This window comes from Pygocentrus nattereri, chromosome 6, assembly GCF_015220715.1.
Source record: "Pygocentrus nattereri isolate fPygNat1 chromosome 6, fPygNat1.pri, whole genome shotgun sequence".
NCBI classification, from domain to species: Eukaryota; Metazoa; Chordata; class Actinopteri; order Characiformes; family Serrasalmidae; genus Pygocentrus; species Pygocentrus nattereri.
The window spans coordinates 39,432,057-39,458,298 of record NC_051216.1 but is presented as its reverse complement, the minus strand read 5'-3'; the positions used below and the strand labels follow the sequence as shown (position 1 = coordinate 39,458,298).

The 26,242-nt window shown below is 41.0% G+C and overlaps 1 protein-coding gene across 3 annotated transcripts in view; it reads left to right on the top strand.

The window, feature by feature from the left end:
• Positions 1-26,242, top strand: part of cntnap5a (contactin associated protein family member 5a) — a 164,934-nt gene that overhangs the window by 85,729 nt on the left and 52,963 nt on the right. For all 3 annotated transcript variants that reach the window (XM_017695068.2, XM_017695066.2, XM_037539132.1), the window contains exons 5-8: positions 8,647-8,850; positions 14,889-15,073; positions 16,393-16,536; positions 22,853-23,126. In XM_017695068.2, the coding sequence (XP_017550557.1) occupies positions 8,647-8,850; positions 14,889-15,073; positions 16,393-16,536; positions 22,853-23,126 (807 nt within the window). The remainder of the gene's footprint in view (positions 1-8,646; positions 8,851-14,888; positions 15,074-16,392; positions 16,537-22,852; positions 23,127-26,242) is intronic.

Genomic DNA, 26,242 nt, shown 5'->3' with positions numbered 1-26,242 from the left:
GTTTATCATACAAGAGTGTTCATGGTTTTATATAGAGCCATTTTCTGTACTAAAGAGCCCTTGAAGAACCATCTTTTTAAGAGTAACAATCACTGGCCATTTTGTCAAGTACCCCTACTATGTGGACCATTCTACCAAACATGATCAAACTGCTGTCCCATGATTAAAAAATTAGGTGTAATTATATTGTTACCAATCAAATTACACCAAAGTGGCAGGCAGGTTCTAGCTATTAGGTTCTAAAATAGTAACATAGTAAAAAACATCATACATTTTTGGAGTAACACACTAAATGTCACCATAAGATCACACATTTAAGCAGGTAAGTTGATCAGAACACATCCACGTAGTAGGTAAGTTATGACATAAAATGACTGCACAAAATACAAAGATAGTTTTCTGAAGTAAACAGTAAAAACCCAGTAGAACTACTGTGAGAATCACTGTGTGAGTGAGATCAGAAAGCAGACGCTTGCAGTTAGAAACCAAAAGTGAAGCCTTACTTGGGGAATCGGTAATGCAAAGAGTCGTCAATAAACCAGCGTGGGTCAAATCCAAGAGAATCAGCAAAATAAGAAAGATGATGGGCAAGGCAGTGCAAAATCCAGAAAACAGGCGATGAGTCAGAACCATGAAGTAAACCAACCAGGCAACAGTACAAAAGGGACAAATCCCAAAAAACAGAGTCAACTAAACTAAAAGAGTCATGTGATACACACTCAGCTGAGTCACATTAACACTCAGGTGACATTGACTGCTGATAGGATGGTGAAGAAATGTAGAAAAAGTCTGTAATCACATTACTTCCCTGAGGAGTCTGGGAAATGGAGTTCAAATCCGGAAAGAGTAGCGAGGGAAATAGCTCCGCCTCATGATTCCCCAGAGGATTCTGGGAACTGCAGTTCATGTCCTCTGGAGGATTGTCTGCATGCGTGACACACTGCAAGAAACAGCCCAAATTCCATCTAGTGTATAGCTTATAAACAGGTGCATGCTGTATACAACTCTGTGCTTTATTCATCTATAGTGTATTTACATCATATAACTACCTGCTACTTTTTACCCAAAAGAATTACACAGTGATGTAGATTTCGTACCTCATAATCAGTTAATATCTAGTTATTTAGTTAGTTATCTAGTATATTAAGTAATATTAGTTAATATAATTTAGTTAGACTGCTTTGGAACTTATCATGATACCCAAAATAATTACCTCCTGAGTTTGTGCTTCACAATCACAGGTCATACCTCGAGTTTAAAGGAAATAGTACCAGTAATGCACCACACAACTTTCCGAAGACGCAACCAACATTCATGACTCTGTTGTTGAGTGAAAATGAGCACAGGTACTTGACTAGGATGCTAATCCCAACCCCAGTTCCAAATAAAGTCGGGACGCTGTGTAAAATGTTAATAAATATAAATAAAAACAGAATGCAATGATTTGCAAATCTCGTAGACCCATATTTTTTTCACACTAGAACACAGAACACATATCAGATGTTGAAAGTGAGACATTTTACCATTTCATAAAAAACATTAACTCGTTTGGAACTCATTTAGGCAGTAACGCATCTCAAAAAAGTTGGGACAGGGCCACCTCTACCATTGTGTAGCATCCCCTCTTCATTTAACAAAAGTCTATAAACATCTGGGAAGTGAGGAGACCAGTTGCTGGAGTTTTGGGAGAGGAACGTTGTCCCATTCTGGTCTGTTGGTCTGTTAGGATTCTACCTACTCGTCAGTCCTGGGTCTTCTTTGATGGATTTTTTTTTCATGATGCGCCAACTGTTTTCTATTGGAGAAAGGTCTGAACTGTAGGCAGGTCAGTTCCTGCACCCAGACTATTTTTCTTTGAAGCCATGATGTTGTGATGGTTGCAGTATGTCTTGCTGAAATATGCAAGGCCTTCCCTGAAAGAGACGCTGTCTGGATGGGAGCATATGTTGTTCTAAAACCTCTATATGCTTTGCTCAGCATCGATAGAGCTTTTCCAGATGTGTAAGCTGCCCACTCCATAGTCACTATAGCAACTCCATATCGTCAGAGATGCCAGCTTTTCAACTGGGCGCTGATAATAAGCTGGATGGTCCCTCTCCTCTTGAGTCTGAAGGACATGATGTCCGTGGTTTTCAGAAAGAATTAAAAATTTTGATTCATCAGACCACAGACCAGTTTTCATTTCTACCTCAGTCCATTTTAAATGAGCTTTGGCCCAGAGAGATGACGTTGTTTCTGGCTTCTTCTTTGCATGATATAGCTTTAATTTGCATTTGTGGATTGCACAGTGAGCTGTGTTCACAGACTATGGTTTCTGGAAGTGTTCCTAATCCCATGCAGTGATTTCCAGTACAGAATCATGCCTGTTTTCAATGCAGTGCCGCCTGAGAGCCTGAAGATCAGGAGCATCCAATATTGACCGTCGACCTTGTCCCTTGTGTACAGGGATTTCTCCAGATTCTCTGAATGTATTGATGATATTATGTACTGTAGATGGTGGCTGTCCAAAGTCTTGGCAATTTTATGTTGAGGAACATTTTTTCTGAAATTTCGCAAAAAGTTTCACAGTTTTTAGACAGTTTTTCACAGATTGGTGAACCTCTGCCCATCTTTGTTTCTGAGAGACTCTGCCTCTCTAAAATGCTCTTTTTAAATCGAATCATGTGAGTTAGTTGCAAATGGCTGGTTTTTATTAGTACCATTTACTTTTTCAGCCTTTTGTTGCTCCGTACCTACTTTTTTGAGATGAGTTGCTGCCATCAAGTAACTAAATTAATTAATTATAATTATAATGAATGTTTTTCATGAAATGGTAAAATGTCTCACTTTCTGCATCTGATATTTGTTCATTTTACTGTTGTGAATAAAATATGGGTCTATGAGATTTGAAAATCATGCATTTATTTACATTTTACACAGCGTCTCAACTTTTTTGTGGGTTGTATTAATAGGATTAGTAACTGCACTGTGCCTAAATGATAAGTTCTCTTATTTCTTCCCCATGTATAACTCATAGGTCAACATTGTGAGGCAAGTGCCTGAAGACACATGCAATACCCACAGAGAAATATGCTAATTCTTCTTTTAATCACTTAAGATCACTGAATCTTGCTGACCCTGCGCTATCCCGGCAGCTGACGGGGACAGGGGACGCGGACGCGTCTGGAGGTTCCGCAGTCTGCCCCTGTCAGGCTGGCGCTAAATAAATAAAGGGGTGTCTCTAATGATGCCATTGCATGCATAGTCAAGCAGCACTAAATGGATCAGTTGGTGAATTACTGCACTGTAAAAGACATTTATAATTATCCCTTAGTGAGCGTTTCCATTATTCCGCATGGCTCCATGCCATGATCCCCCTATTAAACTTGGATGAATGTGTGCTTTACTGATAAATGCTGCATGAAGACTGCTCCCTCTTAGCTCCCCCTTAAAAATTAAACCTCTCAATGTATTTGACACCTAAAGAATGCCTATAGCAAACCCTTACGTCAATGTATGTGTCACACTGCAAGGTCTTGGCTAAGAATAATCTGAAAACAAGACGAAACATTTTGAGAACATAGTACTTTACACTAGAGGTGCACTGATATGTTACATTTCTGATATTATTTATATCATTCTGTAATATTTGGCATACCACTGTTGTTGGAAGAAAATCTCATATCTCCCTATTGGCAATTTTACAGGAGAAGTAAAAAACATACTTCACTTTTAATGTAAGTCAGTGGTACCAGTCATTGTTCCAAGTTATTTTGGTCCATTTTTTTGGTCTGTTCTTCATGAAATTTACACACAATGTAAAGAACAACAGGTATTTTCAAATTTAGTCAAAAACTGAAAAACAACAAAAATGGAGATACGATAGATGACAACTGCGATATAATATTTTTTTATAGTATATGTCATCAGACATATGTGTAGGTAGTTTTATCTCCATATGTAAAGATTACTCACTTTAGCTTCTCCATGGGTCTTTATTATTGATTATTCATTATTTTACTTTTCTCATAGCCAGATTTTTGTTTACAGTCTGTTTGCTTGACTGGACAGTTTGTAACATACTGTTACATGTCATCCATGTATGCACTCACAGAGACTTATTCCTTATTTGTGTAACATACTTGACAAAAAGTGATTCTGATCCTGATTTGGGCCAATTGTGGGCCAATGTTGATATCTGGTCTTTTTGTGTGCGTATAGTACTGTGCAAAATTCAGAGCCCACCCTTCATTTATTTAAAAAGCACTCATTTTCTAAGATATATTTCTGGAGATGACAACCATGATAACCACCTCATACTTTTATCTCTGAGAGAAAGGAAAAACTCAAGTTCCACTCTTGCTTTATATCTGAAAAATCCATGTGTTTCTGTCCATCTTTCCACTGTGAGAATACAACTCAGCACTATGGGTCTGAAAGGATGCATAGCTGTTCAAGAAGCTCTTACTGAGAAAAGGAAATGGACAAAAGAAGCTGCTGGTGTTCTCAGAACAATAGACTGACCATCCCAGACCTCAATCGTATCGTGAGAAGCAGAAAATGCTAAACCAACCCTTAAGACTGAACTTTGGAGGTGTGGCTGCAGATTTCTTTGAGAAACTGAAAGTGAGTCTCCTCAAAACAGTGGAAGCTGTAATAAAACTAAAGAGTGGACACGCTATATTGAAATTATCTTTCATTTTTGAAGATTCTGTGCGACTTTCTGTAATATTATTTCTGCTGTTTTGTCCTGATGCTGAAAAATAATTGGTGTATAGAAATACATAAGACATGACTGCGTAAATGAAGTATTTGTTTGAAATATCAGTCAAATCTAAACATCTGTGGCCAATATTTTTTTTCAAGCTTCTATCTGATGATGCCAATGTGATTCCAGCATCACCGGGCATTCCTTGTTTTGGCCTAAAGTGGCCTCGATAGTCATTCATGCATGCAGCTGATCTGCTGTTATTTGACATATCCATTATTCAGCAAATAGCAAAGATAATGGATTTACAACACCTGCATCTCCTGTTAATGGGCAAAAATGCATTTCAAGGATCAGCAAATCAGTGTGACAGGTGTGACCCCAAGTTGCACTCAGTGAATATGAATGTCACTGTCCATTTCACGCCTTAACCAATAGTTTCCTCATTTAGCTCATACATGACAGTGGCTGGTTAGCAAAATAGACATTGTACTCTCTCCTCTGCCTCCACATTTTGGTGTGAACACATTTTTGCAACACCATTTCCATAAAATATGCAATACACAGAGACCACGTGGATCTCATCATTTTTATCCCCCTCTCGCTTTCGCTCCCTTTCTCCACTCTGTGTCTCTTTCTGTGTCCCTCTAATGAGTAACATTACGCAGTAATGAGCTGAGAAATCTCCCAGATCAAGAGAATTCCACAAAATAAGTGTAAATAAGCATGAAAAATAATGACCGCCCCCCCTTTCCTCCTCCCTTGTGAGTTTTCTTTCTATTTCTGTGTTTTTTTTTAAGCATGTGTGGATTATAGATGACATTCTGCAGCAGTGCACTGCCAAAAGTCCTCAAAAGCTCCTTGCACTTCCACACTCGCGTCTTTGATAGGCCATAATGTAAGCAGTGTTTGAACAACTTTCCCCCTGAACATGTCAGTTTTTCCTCAGCTCAAAAGTCAACTCTCAGCCTCCGTTTCTTGCAAAATCTCTCCCTCTCTCCCATTCCGCCTTTCAATTGGAAGGCAGGTGCGTGTAGGAGATTGCATTATGCATTCCGACAGCCTTACCTTGCTCACAAAGAGCAAAACTTGGGGAAAATGCGCATTACAGCTTAAGGAGTAGGGTATATGCAGTTCACATTGGGGGCATACACAGCACAGATATGGGCGAAGACTTGGATTACTGACACAATGTGTGTTGATAAGTATTCTGATCTTTTAGCATTCATCTAAAACCCAAAATGTGTAGACGTTGGCCAACATATTAGGGATCTGCCCGAGTACTTTAGTATCCTGAAACACTATGAGTATTCGTTAAGCTTCAGTAGTGGAATGGCGGAGAAAATATACAGACCAAAACAAGTTTGAACAGGACTGTGAACTGTGCTCGTACCTGTGAGTAAGTACCTTTCGCTGTTGTTGGAACAAAACCTTGTATCTCCATTTGATCATTTGAAAATATCTGTTGCTCTTTATGTTGTGTGTAAATTTCAAGATGAATGGACCAAAAGAAACGGCCCAAAATGACTTGGAAAAAAGTCTGGATCCACTGACTTACATTAAAAGTAGAGTAGGCTTCTTACTTCTCCTTTGAAGTTACCTTTCTGGAGATACAAGGTTTTCTTCTGACAACAAGGACATATTTCATATATTTGCTACTTAGAAACATGAGGGCTGTGCCATGAGCATGTTGCCAAAGATGTGATTGAGAAGAAACAGCATGGCAGCATTGCTAACAAGGCTAACTGCTTTAGCTGATGTTATCTAGTGGAACACTGGAGATCTATTGCTACGACAAAAAATGTTGCCACATTGTCCACCGAGGAGAAAATTCCTTGTGTTGAAGTCGCAAAGTCCTCATCAGCATCTAATGTTGTACCTGTAGTAGCTCAATAACTCATCAAAAGGGGCAGCCACTGTTTCTTATTAGACACAAAGCCGTATCAATGGCTGTTTTGCCTAATAAAACTAATATCATTCTAATTAAGTCCCAATATGTTTTTTTGCAAAGATCTTCCCTTTTCATGATTAACGGAATATCCATCCATCCATCCATTTTCTAAGCCGCTTCTCCCTCAGGGTCGCAGGGGAAATATCCATTAATGAATTTGCTTAAATAATGGTCTGGTTTAACCATTAATTTGTAGCTACTTTGTAACTTTCATTGTCTCACACTACAGGGCCCTGTGTTTCAATGCATGTGGTTCATGACTTAAATGACTTACATCATCATACAAACTTATTTCTTTTGAATAGAACGGAAAATTGATGTCGTTAGTTGATGTTGTACCTGAGCTGATTTGCATGTTATGTGCTGTACAGCAATCGGATTTCAGTCTAACTAAAGCCACGATCACGATTTTAGTTCTGATTTACCACCTCGAGTTTTTTGAGATCCATGAAAAAAGCATAAGATCAGAGGCAAACAGGCCTTTGCTCGGGTCTCGCAAATGGACTCTAGATCACTGTGAGTACATTGTTCCAAGACCCATCCAAGAGAATCGCAGATGCCTCATAGATGCCTGAAAGATATCAAGCAGACTAAATACCTGGATCTGTCAGGGAGTCCAAATTCTGTAGTGTGCAAATCATTGTGACTGGCCGCGACGCATTACAGCCAACAAGAGTGCAGGACATGGGTTGCAGGAAAACCTGGTGGAGAAGCTGAACAACATAAATCCATTCTCACCCATGTTTCTTTTGTTTTCCTCCTTGTTTTTTCACTGCAAATCAACTTGGATCGCTTGCTTCTTGCTGATTTTTGGGAGAACAAAATCTTGCGTATGTTATGAAATCATTCCCCATGTCACTTCCCATGTGTGTTTTTATGACAAAACATACTTTAGAGAGCAGACAGACTTGTCTGAGCCCCCTCCTGGTGAAAGATCTTATAATGTATGACCCCCTGTCTCTGATCAGTCATATAGTGTGCAAACTTCAAGATTCCCGATAACAAGACAGCAAGTTGTGTAGCGTGAACAGTACAGCGATATGACAGCTAAACTGGAGATGCATTTGAAAAGCAAGTAGTTAAAATCTTATCTGGTTCCAATCCAGACACTAGTCACCTGAAATGGCTAAGGGTAAACAAGATGTATAGGAATGAATTCTAACTTACAATATTCCGAAAAGCAGAAAAGGCTGAGTTATGATGCTACTAGTACTTCTCCATTAACTTTTTCAACTCCTTGAGACCACCAGTGGTTCCACACACTTCATCATATTCTTCATAACTCATATTCTATAAACTGTAGGTGGGTGTCATAGGAGAGCTTCTTTCCAGTCAAATAGATGGGTGATGTCATTTTAAACCCTTATAATAGAAGCTGAATTTTTTTTTTTCTTCTGAAAGTCGACACATTTCTCCACAAATCTGGGCTATAAGCTATAAACAGATGGTGTCTCTTCAGTGATCTGCTCTGTAAAAATCATTTTTATAAAAAATTACAAAGAGCGTCTGAGATTTTTGGCTTTCGACAGTAAATTGTAAGCATATAGCCATCTGTGTATGATCATAAAACACGTTATTGTTCATTTTTATTTCTTTTACTAAGAAATAAATAAATTAAATTAAAAAAAAAAATTACATTTATTTCATGCAGTTACTGAATAATTTGCGTGATTTCAGATAGACAGACCAAAATATTCCCTGTAGAATAAGAGGTTTTAAAAAGTTCATAGGCCAATATTAAGCTTGAGCTCTAACGCTTCCGTCATTGTTAGACAATAAATACATGAATCACTCCTGAAGCTGGGAAGATGGGGAAAAAAATCTAGATTTACATTTAGATGTTAAATGTAGCTCCAGCACAGGAGAAATTGTATTTCATTCTCACTCCACACACAGCTGTGATCAGGCGGAATGGCAAAGTTTGACGTGACTTGAATAAGATTTTGCACCTGTATCATTTGCAGCAAAACCCCCTCATGTTTGCTTTTTACTTTCTATTCCTACCAAGAATCTTACGTGGCGGACTTTGATGGCCGAAGCTCTCTGCTCTACCGGTTCAACCAGAAGTCCATGAGCACAGTGAAGGATGTGATATCTCTGCGCTTTAAGAGTCGGCAGGCAGAAGGTGTTTTGCTGCATGGGGAGGGCCAAAGAGGAGACTACATCACTCTGGAGCTGCACCGTGGAAGGCTAGCTTTGCACCTCAATCTTGGTGAGTCTTGGCTTGTTGACCTCACATGACATTGGCAGTGAGTCTTGGTTGGTGTTTGCTTTAATTTGTAACATGAACATGTAAAGGTTGCCAATAGATGTCGAATCAAGGCTTTCCCTAAACTACTGTGTTTACCATCACTGTGTAAAAGAAGCTCCATGCTGCCCTTATTGTTGGATCCACTGTGAGTTTCACAGGACAGGAATTTGGATCACTATAATCTTTTTATTGATTCATTTCATCAGGGATATAATAGAAGATTGTACATTGTTCTATATATCAAAATAAATGTAAGAAATCATGTTATTAAAGAAGAGTAGAGGGGTAATGGATGTAGACTATGCACATGTAATATGGTGTTGCCCAAAAATCCCTTTGGATTAATATGGGGAGATTTATTTCTGAGATCCTGGGTTTTAATGTGGAGGTGTCATTTAATTCTATGTATCTTGGTGTAACCCCTGGAGGCTTTAGGAAGCGGGATGGCTATATACTGAGTATATTTCTGGGTGCTAAGTGTTAAGTGCTGTCTCAGAAGAAACCTCTCAACTGTGGACCTTTTTGCTGAAATTGTTACTTATATTTGCTCCATGGAAAGGTTGACTTACTCTTTATGTCTTCAAAAGGAGAGAGGGAAAAAAGACTAGATGAATTGGGATTGCTATACTCGAGTAAGAAGGGTGAACTAAGACCTTTGACTGATCATTCTGCCTTTGTATGTAAATAGAGATCTCTGTTGATTTTTATGTTTGACATGCTGCACCTGTAAATCTCTGATTTTAAATAAGACCTCAAGTACTTTTTTCCCTATTATTCTGCCTCCTTTGTATTTCATTTTTATGAATGTGAATCACTACAAAACAAAATAAAAAATTAAGTAAAAAAAATAAGAGTAGATTAGATAATCTAGGTAGTAGATAAATTAGTGGTAGAATTAGCCCTTTTTTGCCTTGGATTAATAAAAGGTGGTTAGTAAATGTTTATATTAAATGTTTATATCTTATTAATATGTCACATCCCTGTAAGTTGGATAGCACAATCAAAGAAATATGATAGAAATAGAAATATAATAAAAATATAGATAAAAGGTTAAAAAGTTGAAAGGAAATCTCGATTTCTTTTTTATTTAAACCTGGAAATTAAAACACTGATTTTTAAAAATTATTTTGAAGAAATAAAAACTAAAATAATTTAAAACTAAAATGGAAAAAAAAAATAAACAAAATGAAAAGGAAATATTGGAGATTGTACATTACTCACATTTTATCCTACACACTTCATGCATTTTATATTTTTCTTGTGGACCAGATTAGATCATCTGTGTGATGCATCATAAACAGTTATAACGTTTCACTTTGACTAATGATTTTCCAACCTCTCTTTATCCCTTAGAACTAAAAGGGTGTGTTTGTTACTGTCATAACTTCAGTATGAGTGGGCGGGACTAAGCTGCTACAAGTTGGATAGGTTGATATATGTAAATAGGTTTGCTCTAGCAACATCACAAAAACAATTTAACAAGTGTAAAAAACAGGCTGTATTTGCAGCTCAAGTGAAACAACATTTACATAGTAAACCAGAAAGCCACGCTGAGGCGTTTGTACAAAAATATCTTATTGTTTTTGGAGTCTTATCCCTTCTGTTAGTTCTTGTTCAGATAACTCTTTGATCTGGATTTGATCTACTCATCAGAGAATCTTGTATAAACTTGTGAAGTCAGTGGCAGCTTGAGTGCTCGCTGTTATGAAAGTGAAAAGGGGGACACATTGAATACTAAGAAATCTTGGAATTGATGTGTTTTTATGTATCAATCACAGTTTATATCCATCCATCCATCCATCCATCCATCCATTATCTTCCGCTTCTCCGGGGTTCGGGTCGCGGGGGCAGCACCCTAAGCAATGAAGCCCAGACCTCCCTTTCCCCAGCCACTTCCACAAGCTCTCCAAGGGGGATTCCGAGGCGCTCCCAGGCCAGCTGGGCGATATAGTCGCGCCAGCGTGTCCTGGGTCTTCCCCGGGGTCTCCTCCCAGGTGAACTCGCCTGTGACACCTCCCGAGGGAGGCGTCCAGGAGGCATCCTAACCAGATGCCCGAACCACCTCAGCTGGCTCCTCTCGACGTGAAGAAGCAGCGGCTCTACTCCGAGTCCCTCCCGGATGACTGAACTTCTCACCCTATCTCTAAGGGAGAGTCCAGACACCCTGCGGAGGAAACTCATTTCGGCCGCTTGTATTCGCGATCTTATTCTTTCGGTCATTACCCAAAGCTCATGACCATAGGTGAGGGTGGGAACGTAGATCGACCGGTAAATCGAGAGCCTTGCCTTATGGCTCAGCTCTTTCTTTACCACAACAGACCGGTAAAGAGCCCGCATCACTGCTGACCCAGCACCAATCCGCCTGTCAATCTCCCGCTCCCTTGTACCATCACTCGTGAACAAGACCCCGAGATACTTGAACTCCTCCACTTGAGGCAAGAGCCTATCCCCGACCCAGAGAGGGCTCTCCACCCTTTTCCACCTGAGAACCATGGTCTCGGATTTAGAGGTACTGATTCTCATCCCAGCCGCTTCACACTCGGCTGCAAACCGATCCAGCGAAAGCTGAAGTTCGAGGCCTGATGTCCCCAATAGGACCACTTCATCTGCAAACAGCAGCGATGTGACCCTGAGGTCACCAAACCGGACACCCTCCATCCCTTGACTGCGCCTAGAAATTCTATCCATAAAAATTATGAATAGAATCGGTGACAAAGGGCAGCCCTGACGGAGTCCAACTCTCACTGGGAACGAGTCTGACTTACTGCCGGCCATACGAACCAAACTCCTGCTTTGTTTGTACAGGGCCTGAATGGCTCGTAGCAAAGAGCCATGTACCCCGTACTCCCGAAGCACCTCCCACAGAATACCCCGGGGAACACAGTCGAATGCCTTCTCCAGATCCACAAAGCACATGTGGACTGGTTGGGCAAACTCCCATGAACCCTCCAGAATCCTGGAGAGGGTGAAGAGTTGGTCCAGTGTTCCACGACCAGGGCGGAACCCGCACTGTTCCTCCTGGATCCGAGGTTCGACTATAAGCCGGACTCTCTTCTCCAGTACCCCTGCATAGACCTTGCCAGGGAGGCTGAGGAGTGTGATTCCCCTGTAGCTGGAACACACCCTCCGGTCCCCTTTTTTAAAAAGAGGCACCACCACCCCAGTCTGCCAATCCAGTGGCACCGCCCCCGATGTCCACGCAATGTTGAAAAGGCGTGTCAGCCAAGACAGCCCCACAACATCCAGAGCCTTGAGGAACTCAGGGCGGATCTCATCCACCCCTGGAGCCTTGCCACCAAGGAGCTTCTTAACTACCTTAGCGACTTCGGCCTCAGTAATGGACAAGCCTATTCCCATGTCCCCAGACTCAGCCTCCTCACTGGAGAACGTGTCGGTGGGATTGAGAAGGTCCTCAAAGTACTCCTTCCACCGCCCAATGACGTCTTCAGTCGAAGTCAGCAGCACACCATCTCCACTATATACAGTGCTAGTGGCACACTGCTTTCCCCTTCTGAGTCGCCTGACGGTTTGCCAGAATCTTTTCGGAGCCGACTTAAAGTCACTTTCCAAGGCCTCACCAAACTCCTCCCATACACGGGTTTTTGCCTTGGCGACAACTGAAGCCGCAGATCGCTTGGCCTGTCGATACCTGCCAGCTGCCTCTGGTGTCCCACAGGCCAACCATGCCCGGTAGGACTCCTTCTTCAGCTTGATGGCATCTCTCACCTGGGGTGTCCACCACCGGGTTCGAGGATTACCGCCCCGACAGGCACCAACTACCTTACGGCCACAGCTACAGTCAGCCGCTTCAGCAATGGAGGAACGGAACATGGCCCATTCTGAGTCAATGTCCCCCACCTCCCCCGATATCTGGTCAAAGTTCTGACGGAGGTGTGAGTTGAAGATCAATCTGACAGGTTCTTCTGCTAGACGTTCCCAGCAAACCCTCACTATACGTTTGGGCTTGCCTGGTCTTACTGGCATCTTCCCCCACCACCTGATCCAACTCACCACCAGGTGGTGATCAGTTGACAGCTCAGCTCCTCTCTTTACCCGAGTGTCCAAAACACATGGCCGCAAGTCCGATGACACGACTACAAAGTCAATCATTGAACTGCGGCCTAGGGTGTCCTGGTGCCATGTGCACTTATGGACATCCTTGTGTTCAAACATGGTGTTCATGATGGACAAACTGTGGTTTGCGCAGAAGTCCAAAAACTGAACACCACTCGGGTTCAGATCAGAGAGGCCATTCCTCCCAATCACACCCCTCCAGGTCTCACTGTCATTGCCCACGTGAGCATTGAAGTCCCCCAGTAGGACAATAGAGTCTCCAGGAGGAGCACCTTCAAGCACCCTTCCCAAGGACTCTAAGAAGGCTGGGTACTCTGAACTGCTGTTCGGTGCATAAGCACAGACAACAGTCAGGACCCGTTCCCCAACCCGAAGGCGTAGGGAAGCTACCCTCTCGTCCACCGGAGAAAACCCCAACATACAGGCACCGAGTCGAGGGGCTATGAGAAAGCCCACACCTGCCCGCCGCCTCTCACCATGGGCAACTCCAGAAAAGAATAAAGTCCAGCCCCTCTCAAGGAGATTGGACCCAGATCCCAAGCTGTGTGTTGAGGTGAGCCCGACTATATCTAGCCGGTATCTCTCAACCTCGCGCACCAACTCAGGCTCTTTCCCCGCCAGTGAGGTAACGTTCCAAGTTCCAAAAGCCAATTTCAGCAACCGAGGATCAGAACGCCAAGGCCCACGCCTTTGGACACTGCCCGATCCACAACGCACCGAACCCCTACTACTGCCCCTCCCATTGGTGGTGGGTCGATGGGAGGGGGGACTCATGTAACTCCTTCGGGCTGGGCCCGGCCGGGCACCATGAGTAAATGCCCGGCCACCAGACGCTCGCTGGCGAGCCCCTCCCCCAGGCCTGGCTCCAGGGTGGGGCCCCGGTAACCCTGTTCCGGGCAGGGTACACAAGTCCTGCTTTTGTGTCTTCATAGGGGTTATTATGGATCACACTTTGTCTGACCTGTCACCTAGGACCAGTTTGCCATGGGAGACCCTACCAGGAGCTTTTGCTCCAGACAACATAGCTCCTAAGATCATTCAAGCACGCAAACCCCTCCACCACGATAAGGTGGTGATCCAAGGAGAGGACAGTTTATATCAATAAGTCAAACTGTTATACTGATAATATTTGTAATAAAAATCTTTGTATCTTTGTATTTAATTGAAAAAAAAAATTAGTGGTTTCAGACCTTTGGACCCTGCTTATTACAGATGACCTAATTCTGAAGAACTATTCTTTTTATGATTCACGATATTGGATTAGTGTCTGCTACTGTCCAGTCATAAGCAAAACATTCAGGTCAAGTAACATGTTTTGTTGATTTAAAATAAGTGAACATGACTTAAACATGGAAGTTTTCTGTAGTGCACAATTTCTGTTATTTTGCCAAGTTTAATATATTGGAATAAATAACACATACACACATCTTCCATGCCACTTCTGGGCCATGGGGGGTGCTGGACCCTATCCCAGCTGTCACCAGGTGGAAGGCAGGATACACCCTGTACAGGTCGCCAGTTCATCGTAGGGCAGACAGACATACATAGACATTCTCTCACACTTAGGGGCAATTTACTATGTCCAACTGGCCTAACTGCATGTCTTCGGACTGTGGGAGGAAACCAACGCAGGCGTGGGGAGAACAAGCAAAGTCCACACAGAAATGGCCCCGGGTTTCCCGGCCGGGGATAATTGAACCCAGGTCCTTCTTGCTGTGAGGTGACAGCACTACCCACCACGCCACTGTGCTGCCCCCATAAATAACATAAATTTTAAAATATGTCATACTTTTGCTCAGGCCAAATTTTACTTGTAGTTCTGTACCACTACTCCTGCCCCTTCTGCTATTCACATATTAACCATGTTCTGAACAAAAGCTCACCTGACAGTAACCTCTATCTCTCTGTTCCTGTGCCTCCCTCAGATGACACCAGGGTCAGGGCCAGCAGTGGGCGAATGGTGGTCACACTGGGCAGTCTCCTAGATGACCAGCACTGGCATTCAGTGCTCATCGAGCGCTTTAACAAGCAGGTCAACTTCACCTTGGACAGACACACACAACACTTCAGGGCCAAAGGTGACGGAGACTCTCTGGATGTCGACTACGAGGTAGCCTTTCCTTTCCTTCTTTTCTCTGAAGAAGTTAAGCTGGTAATAATGCAGCCTGTACTGCTGATAGATTCTGTACATGAGTTAAGAATATCTAAAAAAGAAAAGCTTTAATTATCTGAATAAGGAGAAGAAATCTTGAGAAATCTGGAATTCATATGGTGGAAATTTCTCCAGAAACAAAACCCGTCCATCTTTTTAATTCTAGACAGTAGATATATACTGTCTAGATAGTAGATATACATCAATCACAGTTGTGTGATTTAGTAAAGCTGCAGTTTGACCAGAGATCTCTTGGAGACACACACTGCCTCTGCTTTCTTGCGAATGGAGCTTGTAGACATTCACAACTACAAGTATTGCAGAGCCGCAGCAGGGCAGAAGGAGGATCAGACAGATAACTTTTGGTCCCTTAAAAAACCAAAATGCACGTCACCCAGCTTGCAGAATGGAAAATTGCCTTTCCTATAAGGGTGGGCGATATGGCCAAAATATTATATCACGATATGCATCAAAATATTTACTTTTTTTGAGATATAATAAGCTGGAACAGTCAAAATAGAACCTGTAGCGACACATAAAAACAACAACTACAGTGATTTTTATTAAAGCTGCACTGTATTAAATCAAATTAAATAAGACTAATTCTTTTAATTTAATAAAACATGGAGTTTTAATTAAATTAATTTAATAAAACATGGAGAGGCATTACATCCCTGTACAGCTTCAAGAGTAATCTTAAAACCTTCCTGTTTAGATCTGCTTTTAGTTAAGAAACTTTTGTCTGTTCTATCTCTTTCATTTGATCTTTTTCAGTTTATTTCATTATTTTATTTTGTTTCCTTCTATCTTTATTTCTTTTAATGTGTTTTGCTTAACTTTGTTTTCTTTTTATTTATTCTGTAAAGCACTTTGAGTTGCATGTATGTATGAAAGGTGCTATACAAATAAAGATTATTATTATTATTATTATATTTTATTCACTGTTCATAGAGTCATTTATTCACTGACATAGAGTCAGTGTTCTTTAAGCATGTGAATGTTCTTTATGTGTTTTGTGACATAATTTATCACGATAGCAAAAATCACAATAACAATAAAGTATCACCGTATTGCCCACATTTATACAATTTCAAGCATCACATACTGCGAGTATATGAAATATGTCTCATGAAAGAAAACTGAGCTCTACTTTTTTTTTCCTACTGTTGGAACTGCGTGATGAGGCCTAGAGAACACTTCATGTCATTTATTGTTTTTGGGAAAAAATAAGACTCTGTAGACTGGATTTTTAACTTGCTAGTCTCTTCTCCTCAAAGCTCAGCTTCGGTGGGATTCCTCTGCCTGGAAAGCCTGGGACCTTCCTCAGACGGAACTTTCACGGCTGCGTGGAGAACCTCTACTACAACGGCGTAAACATCATTGATCTTGCTAAGCGACGCAAACCACAGATATACAGTGTGGTAAGTCTGTTCATTATAATGCATAATATTCTAGCTTGTGAAAAGCAAAAATGGGAGTTTAACAGTTTGAATGGGACTTGAATATAGAAATATAATATAAACTATATTAAACGCACAAATGCAGCAGTTCTAGGCCAATATCAATAATAGAAACAGAATAACAGAAAACCAGACACAGCAGTGCTTCTGGAGTTTTTAAACACTGTCCACTCACTGTCCACTCTATTAGACCCTCCTACCTTGTCAGTCCACCTTGTAGATGTAAAGTCAGAGATGATGGCTCATCTGCCGCTGCACACTTTGTGTTGGTCATCCTCTAGTCCTTCATCAGTGGTCACAGGACGCTTCCCACAGGATGCAGTTGGCTGGATATTTTTGTTATTATTAATATTAATTATTACATTTTCCCATTTCTCCCTTTTAAATTTATACTGTTTGAATGCAAGTAAAATATACAATATTGATGTAATACAATTATGAAGTGCCGTATGAACAGTAAAATTGACCATAAACAAAGATGTCCATTACTGTAAACATTTACATTATTTTATGCAGAGGTGTAAGTAATGAATTACATTTACTCACGTTACTGTAATTGAGTAGTTTTCCCTGTAAAAGGTACTTTTTTGAGTAAAATTAAATCATAGTACTTTTACTCATACTTGAGTTGATTTTTAATGACCGTTACTTCGCTACTTTAATTTTCACAACGTTACAGAGTACAAATAAATTATGAGCATATCAGTTCACACACCAATACGGACAAATTTAAAGGATTCGCCAATCAAAAAAACAGCAGCTCCGAGGGGAAAAACGATCTATATTAATTTAACATGAACTAAAGAAACCGGCCTTATTATCAGCAGCCAAACATGAAACCTGTTGAGATCTGCTCTCATAACTCCACATGCAAACATGAGCATTGCAACAATGAACATGCAAACTCCACACAGAGAGGACCCTGGTTACCCGGTAGGGGAATCGAACCTAGGCCCTCCTTGCTGTGAGGCGACAGCGCTACCCACCACGCCACCGTGCCACCCTACAGCCTAGTTTAGCTGCTATTTTGTAGATGGACAGCTGTGAGACTAGAAATCTAGCATAGTCTAATACAGGCTCTTCATAAACTCTGGACAGTGATTCTGTCTCTCCCTCTCCCTCTCTCTGCCAACCCCCCCCCCAACTCTGTCTCTCTTTTTCTGTCTCTCTCTTCCTTTCTCTTTCGCACATTGTTCCCCCGCCGCCCCTCTCTCTCTCTCTCTCTCTCTCTTTCTCTCTCCCCCTCTCTCTGCCCCCCCGTCTCTCTTTTTCTGTCTCTCTCTTCCTTTCTCTTTCGCACATTGTTCCCCCGCCGCCCCTCTCTCTCTCTCTCTCTCTCTCTTTCTCTCTCCCTCTCTCTGCCCCCCCGTCTCTTTTTCTCTCTCTCTCTTCCTTTCTCTTTCACACGTTGTCCCCCCCTCTCTGTCTCTGTCTGTTTCTCTCTCTCTCTGTCTATCTGTCTCTCTCTCTCATTCTGTCTTCCTTTCCCTCTGTCCCCCCACCCCTCTCTGTTTCTCTCTCTGTCTCTCTCTCTCTCTCTGTGAGAGGCTGTGTAGCTGTTTTACTGTGAAATGCTGTATGTCTGATTCTGTATGAAGTAATCAGCGTGATTAGTGAAATATTTTACAGTAAAAATCAAAGCTGGGTAAGTTGCTGATGTTGCTGCTGATTTTAGTGGTGTAAATGTTCTGAACTGATATCAGTGAAAATATACAGTGTGAAGGCTGTGAATGTGTTTACTGTCTGTAGAGGTTCACACCTGTTAACTTAAGATAGAGTCCAGAGAGCTGATGGGCAGCAAGTCTCACTAAAATTACATTATTAATTAAGCAATTTACTCATAATTTTGACTCTTAAATGAATGCAATTAAACAGTAACAGCCTCTTCACTGTCTTTCAGGGATTCTGAAATACTTTATTAGAAACAGATAAACTAGGACATCTTATATAATCATCTGAGCATGAAATGCATGCAGTTTAATATAAACCTTGCGGTGAGTAAATGTGCACTAGCAGAGCAAACTGAGCGTCATTCCCAGCTCTCAGAACTTTTTCTCACATATTATCATGTTTCATGTATCATGTATTATCATGTTTATCACATATTATCTTTAGTGTTTTTCTGTACAGATTATTTCCAGTGATGTAGCCAAGTCAGCTTTAAAAATATGTTCAGGTTGTGATGGCAAAAATACAAAAAAACCTTTTTAATTTTAATTAACTTCTTATTTACTCTTACTTCAGTAATTTTAATTACTAATAATTTTACTTTAACAGTACTTGTGTTGTGGACTTTCACGCTTCTCAATATTTTATGTTAGTGGACTTCCAGAACCACTTACAGAGCTAAACGTCTTGCCCAAGTACTCTTGGTGGTATAACAATGGCATTTTTGTCTGGACAGGAATCAAACGGCCCAGTCGTCCATGTATGGGAAGGTGGTGTTATCCACTGTGCTGTTCATTTGAAACTGAAAAAACTAGTGACTACATGTAGAGCGCTAAATTATCAGTTGTTATTGTTGTCTGTAATTCTCTATTACATAAAGAATAATTCATTTCCATATAACAGACCAATATAACACCTACATTTCCCAGTTTATCAATAAATATATCAGCTGCCAATATATTGTGCACACCTAGTATTATGTGGAGGTAAAAAGCCTCTAGAAACATCAAAAACATCATTCATTTGCTGTCTACTAGGTTTGGAGCTAATACAAAGTGAGAGATTTAACATTTGAGGCAAACTGTTTACATTTTCTATGCCTTTCGTTTGGTGGTGATTTCAGAAATGATGTCTCCTCCAGCAGCTGCTTTTACACAGCAGGGTACAATTTACCTCTGCTGGAGTCAATTTAAGGCTTTTTAAATGTACTGTACTGGAACAATAGCTGCTGTTCGCTGCAAAGACACATTCTCCATGATCATAATCATATTCTCCTGTCCATCATTGCATCTCCAGAGGACGTCCAGCTGTCCCTCTAGCTTTGAAACCAAAAATAACAAGACAGTTGAGTCATTTTAGACGGAAGTAGTGATTGAGAGAGGTGGGCTGTCAGACTGGCAGAGCTTGTGAGGGAGTGGGTCCTCTGAGGCTGTAGTTCACTGATCTGGTGTCTGTACGGCCCCATGGCACTGGGATCAATGAGGTGTTCACCTCGCACTGCAGTAACCTTTTCACGGCTACATGAGCTTCTGTCCTGCGGATGTGCTCTCCGTGCTCCTGCTGGTCTCGGTGGAGCCGCGCCTGTGACATTTATCCAGGCTGCCGGCTCCCCTCTGTGGGTTCAGCCCGTCTGGCTCAACCCCCCTTCTCTTCATTTCTTTTATTTCCTTCCGCCTCGCTATTCCCTATCTCTTCTGATCGACTCTTCTAGCTTTTTGGAATGTTGTACTGTTACTCGGTGTATCTTCTGCCTGTTTTCCTGCCTGTGTTTGACTGTCAGTATTGGCAGTATCATAATTAGTGCTATACCGTTAATCATTTTCACAATTTTATAGTAATTCTTCAGACAATTGCATTGATATGGATGTATTTATTTGTGTTATCATATAAATTAATATATAGAGTGCTGTGCTCAGAGATTAAACTTCATTTCATTTAGAATTTCCAGTTAAAACAAACATTACATACAAATGTAATTCATTTTTCAGTATTAGAAAAGAGCAGAAAACCTGCATTTAATGGACAATTACACTATTAATGTAATTTTATTGCAGTATTTCAGCATTCAGGATTCATTCTTTGCCTTTATTACAGCGTCCATTCTTCTCGGAAGACTTGCTTTCAGTTTTTCAAAGAAATCTGCAGGGATATTTTCCACCTCTAATGTTCAGTCTTAGAAGTTGGTTTAGCATTTTCTGCTTCTCACCATCCAAAAGATCCCAAAAGATCCCAAACACGTTCAGTGATGTTGTGGTCAGTCTATTGTTCTGAGAACACCAGTTCACCAATAAATCATTTATTTATATATATATATATATATATATATATATATATATATATATATATATATATATATATATATATGACCACACATTATAGATAGATGGATGAATGAATGGATGTGTGGTCACACTCATTGGTCAGTCCATGTGGATGAAGCACCTGCTTTTTGCCTATAAAGGATGTAAATATATATATATATATATATATATATATATATATATATATATATATATATATATATATATATATATATTTACATCCTTTATAGGCAAAAAGCAGGTGCTTCATCCACATGGACTGACCAATGAGTGTGACCACACATCCATTCATCCATCCATCTATCTATAATGTGTGGTCATATTCATTGCTGTAGGTCAGTCAACTCTATACACCCAGCTTTCCATCTACTACAGTTCACCGTGGCAAAGATATCACCCACAAGCACCATGATACACTGTGATCCAGTTACAAGTGCAATACCTCAGGCGCTCATGTACTGGGTTGGTCTGAAAGCAGCAAACTTTCTTCTTTAAAATGTTGCATCATGTAAAAAAACGCAATACTGTGGTGAGTTTTCGTGAGCTGACATGATAATAGCCAGCCCTAATACAACTCCAATTCCAATGAAGTTTGGACATTGTGTAAAACATAAATAAAAACAAAATACAATGATTTGCAAATCCTTTTCAACCTGTATTCAATTGAAGAACACAACAAAAAACAAAAAACACCTGTTTGGAACATTCCACAGGTGAACAGGTTAATTGGAAACAGGTAAGTTTCATGATTGGGTATAAAGGGAGCATCCCTGAAAGGCTCAGTCATTCACAAGCAAGGATGGGGCGAGGTTCACCACTTTGTGAAAAACTGCTTGAGCAAATAGTCTAATAGTTTAAGAACAATGTTTCTCAATGTGCAATTGCAAGGAATTTAGGGATTTCATCATCTACAGTTCATAATATCATCAAAAGATTCAGAGAATCTGGAGAAATGTCTGCAAATAAGCGGCAAGTCAGAAAACCAACATTGAATGCCCGTGACCTTCCATCCCTCGGGCGGCACTGTATTAAAAACCGACATCATTCTGTAACGGATATTACCACATGGGCTCAGGAGCACTTCAGAAAACCACTGTCAGTGAACACAGTTTGTCGCTCCATCTACAAGTGCAAGTTAAAACTCTGCCATGCAAAGCGAAAGCCATATATCAACAACACCCAGAAACGCCGCCGGCTTCTCTGGGCCCGAGCTCATCTGAGATGGACTGACACAAAGTGGCAAAGTGTCCTGAGGTCTGACGAGTCCACATTTCACATTGTTTTTGGAAATCATGGACGTCATGTCCTCCGGGCCAAAGAGGAAAAGGACTGTCCAGATTATTTTCAGCGCAAAGTTCAAAAGCCAGCATCTCTGATGGTCTGGGGGTGTGTTACTGCCCATGGCATGGGTAACCTGCACATCCGTGAAGGCACCATTAATGCTGAAAGGTACATACAGGTTTTGGAGCATCATATGCTGCCATCCAAGTAACGTCTTTTTCAGGGACGTCCTGCTTATTTCAGGAAGACAATGCCAAGCCACATTCTGCACGTGTTACAACAGCGTGGCTTTGTAGTAAAAGAGTGCGGGTACTAGACTGACCTGCCTGCAGTCCAGACCTGTCTCCCATTAAAAATGTGTTGCGCAAAATACAACAACGGAGACCCCGGACTGTTGAGCAACAGAAGTTGTACATCAAGCAATAATGGGAAAGAATTCCACCTACAAAGCTTCAACAATTAGTGTCCTCAGTTCCCAAACGCTTATTGAGTGTTGTTAAAAGGTAAGGTGAAGTAACACAGTGGTAAACATGCCCCTGTCCCAACTTCTTTGGAATGTGTTGCAGGCATCAAATTCAAAATGAGTGAATATTTGTAAAAACAATAAAATTTATCTGTTTAAACATTAAATATCTTGACTCTGTAGTATATTCATTTGAATATAGGTTGAAAAGGATTTGCAAATCGTATTCTGTTTTTATTTATGTTTTACACAATGTCCCAACTTCATTGAAATTGGGGTTGTAGCAATGAGGTAAAGCTACTGGATGCTGTAACTAATAACCAGTGTTTTGCCATATAAATCACTATTAGTTCACTCATTTTTGGTGACAGTTTTATTTTTCATTTGCACCCTTCTGCTCTTTAACAGTTTTTGACAGTTGCACATGATCTGCTATAGCAAATACCCTGGCAGACTGTTTGCATCTGGGTCCCAGCGCCCTTTTGACATTCCCCTGTCGGCATGTGAACTGACATGTGGCTTGGCCCGTTCTCCCCTCTCCCAGGGCAATGTGACCTTTTCCTGCTCCGAGCCGCAGCTGGTAGCCGCCACCTTCTTGAGCTCCAGCAGCAGCTTCCTGTCTCTGCCGGCCCCAGCACCCACTCTGGAGGGGCTCTCGGTGCGCCTGCAATTCCGCACCTGGAACCCAGACGGCCTGCTGCTGTCCACCCGGATGGTCTCAGAGGAGGAGCCCTGCTACCTGCTCCTGCAGATTAGCAGCGGTCGCCTTCGCCTCACCCACCACACCTCTGACCTCAAGACATCGGAGGTGTCCACTGGTAAGTCAGTCATTGGTGTTTTTTTTTGTTTGTGTGAAGTTTGACATCTTAAGTGAATCTTAAGTTATAATATATATATAATATATAAAATCCAGAATGTGAAAAACAAGACCCTACAGATGACGGTTTGGGTTAGAGGTGGCAAAAATATATTGATCATTTTTGTGATACTCAATACATATCATGATATCTTACACTACTAGTGCCACATTCCAAATCTTGGATATGATTTCGATTAAAAATTTCAAATACTGTGTTGTGTTCGGTCCAACTAAACAGCACAAGTTATGCCCTCTTTGTAATTAAACAGACAGTTGATTGGTGTTCTTTAAGTATTGACTAGGGATGGAAAGATTGATCGACTACAGATCAGAATTGGATGATTTTCAGCCTAAATATGTGATCGTTGATCAACCAATAATTCCATTAACCCCCTAAAATCCCCAGCTGATTACATACTAAGGCTCATTATTGAGTAATTACAGTGACTTCAGTGCAAACTGGCTCAGCTGTTCTTTTGTTCTAGAAGTGTGTAATAAAAGTTTGGGTCCGCCGTTAGACCCCGGCCATTTAAGGAGCTAATTTGTCCGATAATGAAATCAATCAGTGATGCAGAATATGTGAGGCAAATTTTACTACATGCACTATAAGGAAACATTTCTCAGTTACAAAGTCAATATTATTCACAAAGTCTGAAAAAGTTTTGACTCGTGAGGGAAGCAAATTAAACACCATTTATCTTTTAACACCATTAACCACTTATGACACTTCAGACCAGGAGTTCTCAACCTTTTCCACCCCAAGGCCCATCTGTATAACTACAAAGCACAGCATCCCACAGGAAATCTGAAATCAGCTTTTTTAAACACATTTTTCTTTTCTTAAATGCTGACACTGAAAACCTGAGAATTAGGGCCTGAAAAAAGAATCAGATCGGCATGATTTTGGGCTGCTGGCTACCATGTAATTGTTTGGTCAAGATGTCTGTAGTTTTGAGGTTTCTGTGATTCATTTTAAAACAGCCAAGCCTCACTCCACTCACTGGGCTTTTGGATTAGCGTCATCCCAATCAGCAATAATGATAAATCTCATTTGATATCTACATTTTTGTCATTGGTTTAGAAATCTTTTACCTGCTCAAGTCACTGACGCTCTGCCAAATATATGCTCCGCAATCCATGAGTTGAAATCAATCGCACATCTTATGATTTTATCAACGAAGAAGTTTAACTATCCCGCTACTGTGATGTTTGTATTTATACGCTTCTATTAATATGTTTACTCGTTATAATTTAAAATTTTCTGATTCTTAGATTTTTATTTATTCGGTTAATCCTTTTTGATTTATTTCAGTGACTTTAAGAGACGTTACCGGTCCTTTGAGTTCAGGCCCACAGACCACTAGAGGGTGCTACACGAGCCACTAGTGGTCCGCGGTGTGCAGGTTCAAAAACCCTATTTTTGAGTGCATCATCATCATCATCACTAAGTGCAGTGGAAATCAGAAGCCATTAGAATTAGTAAAGACAGATAACAAAACACCTACAATAAGCTACTAAACTGTAGGGCTCCAATGAATATTCCCTAAAATGTGCTATGTTAATATTGAAAAATGTAAATGCAGTTGAATAACTGGGAGGTTCACTCTTTTTTATGAGCATGCACTGCTTTTTGTCTGTCTGACAGGAAACAACAAGTCCAGTCCAATTAAACCGGGCAATTTATGCTGCATTTGTAACCGAATATGCAGTTGATAAATATTCTGACGATATCCATAATGTACTCAGATTGCCTACTTCAAGGTTGAAATATTATTAGAGCAATGAAAATTGACATTCTGTTCAAAGAGAATATAATATTAAATGATCCAGGACCCAACACCAAGATTAACCAGCAGTGATTCTCTCCTTAATCTAACTGAACACCTCTCAGCCTTGCCAGTCGTACATGCACAGGGATCAGCAGTGCAAATGCCTTTTTATTTCAGTCAGGCAAGCTGTGCAAGGCATTCTTTCTGTTCCTAAGACAGCGCAGATTGACTCACTGCCATGTTCGGTGCTATGCAGAAAAAAAGCAAAAACCCATTTGCGTCTCATCTCGCGACTCACAAAGCCAGGCAGCGTCACATTTTTGTCTGCTTCTTCCTAAGATAAATGTGCGAAATATAAGGTGGTGGCAACCCACCCAAACAGGATTAGCCCATCGCACATGCTCAGACAGACAGACAGCTGCATATTTCACCCCAGCTGTGGGGCCTGACTTGCTGTTCAACAACAATCGTCAGAGGGAGTGAGAAAGAAAGGCGCTCTCCATCTGTTGCCTTTTTGAGGCCTCGTCCAGAAATGCAGTGGTATTTCTTGTATGCCTGAAGCTCATGTGAATTTTTGAGCACAATGTGGAGACCTGTAATTATGGTCAGTCGGAGACAGAGCGGTATGGTGAGCGTAATTGTGGCCCAAACGTGAGATCAAGCTTGAACGGCAAGCAGATGGCTGGCACAGAGGGGACCGTGGACACACAGCGGCCACACACAGCTTGTGTGCCCTTCACGTGTAATGGCCGGAATTAATTAAATCAAACCACATAGAGTTTTTTTTTCCCTTTCTTTTTCAGACCAGTGTTTGCTGCCAGGTTGGCTTTGATGCTGCTGCATATGCATAACACCAAGCTTGCCTGCATTTCGCTTGTGGTTTATATTGTTGTAGATTCAAATGACTCACAGTCCAATAGATCCCACCCACACTTGCTGATATTTATAGTTCTTACACTTGTAAAAATAGCACACTTTTCAGCTTTGCTAGCGGTTCTAACTTAGCCAAGCAGTCAATTTATTTTTAGGCCTGTTACGATCATTACATGTTAAAAATCTAATGAAGCTAAATTGCTTTATTAGCCATCTTATTTCCTTGCTCTTTACATCGCTGCAAACTCTGCCCTCACTGTAGCAACTGTTTTTACCATTCCATTTTACTGTTTACCATTTACCATTATTACCACAGCTTTTTCTTCTCCTTTCCCCCTTCTTTAGTTGGGCTGGGGCAAACAACCCAATGCTATGTTGGCACCTATGGCAACACTGACAGTGAATCTTTCATAGAGCAGTGAATTAGTACAAT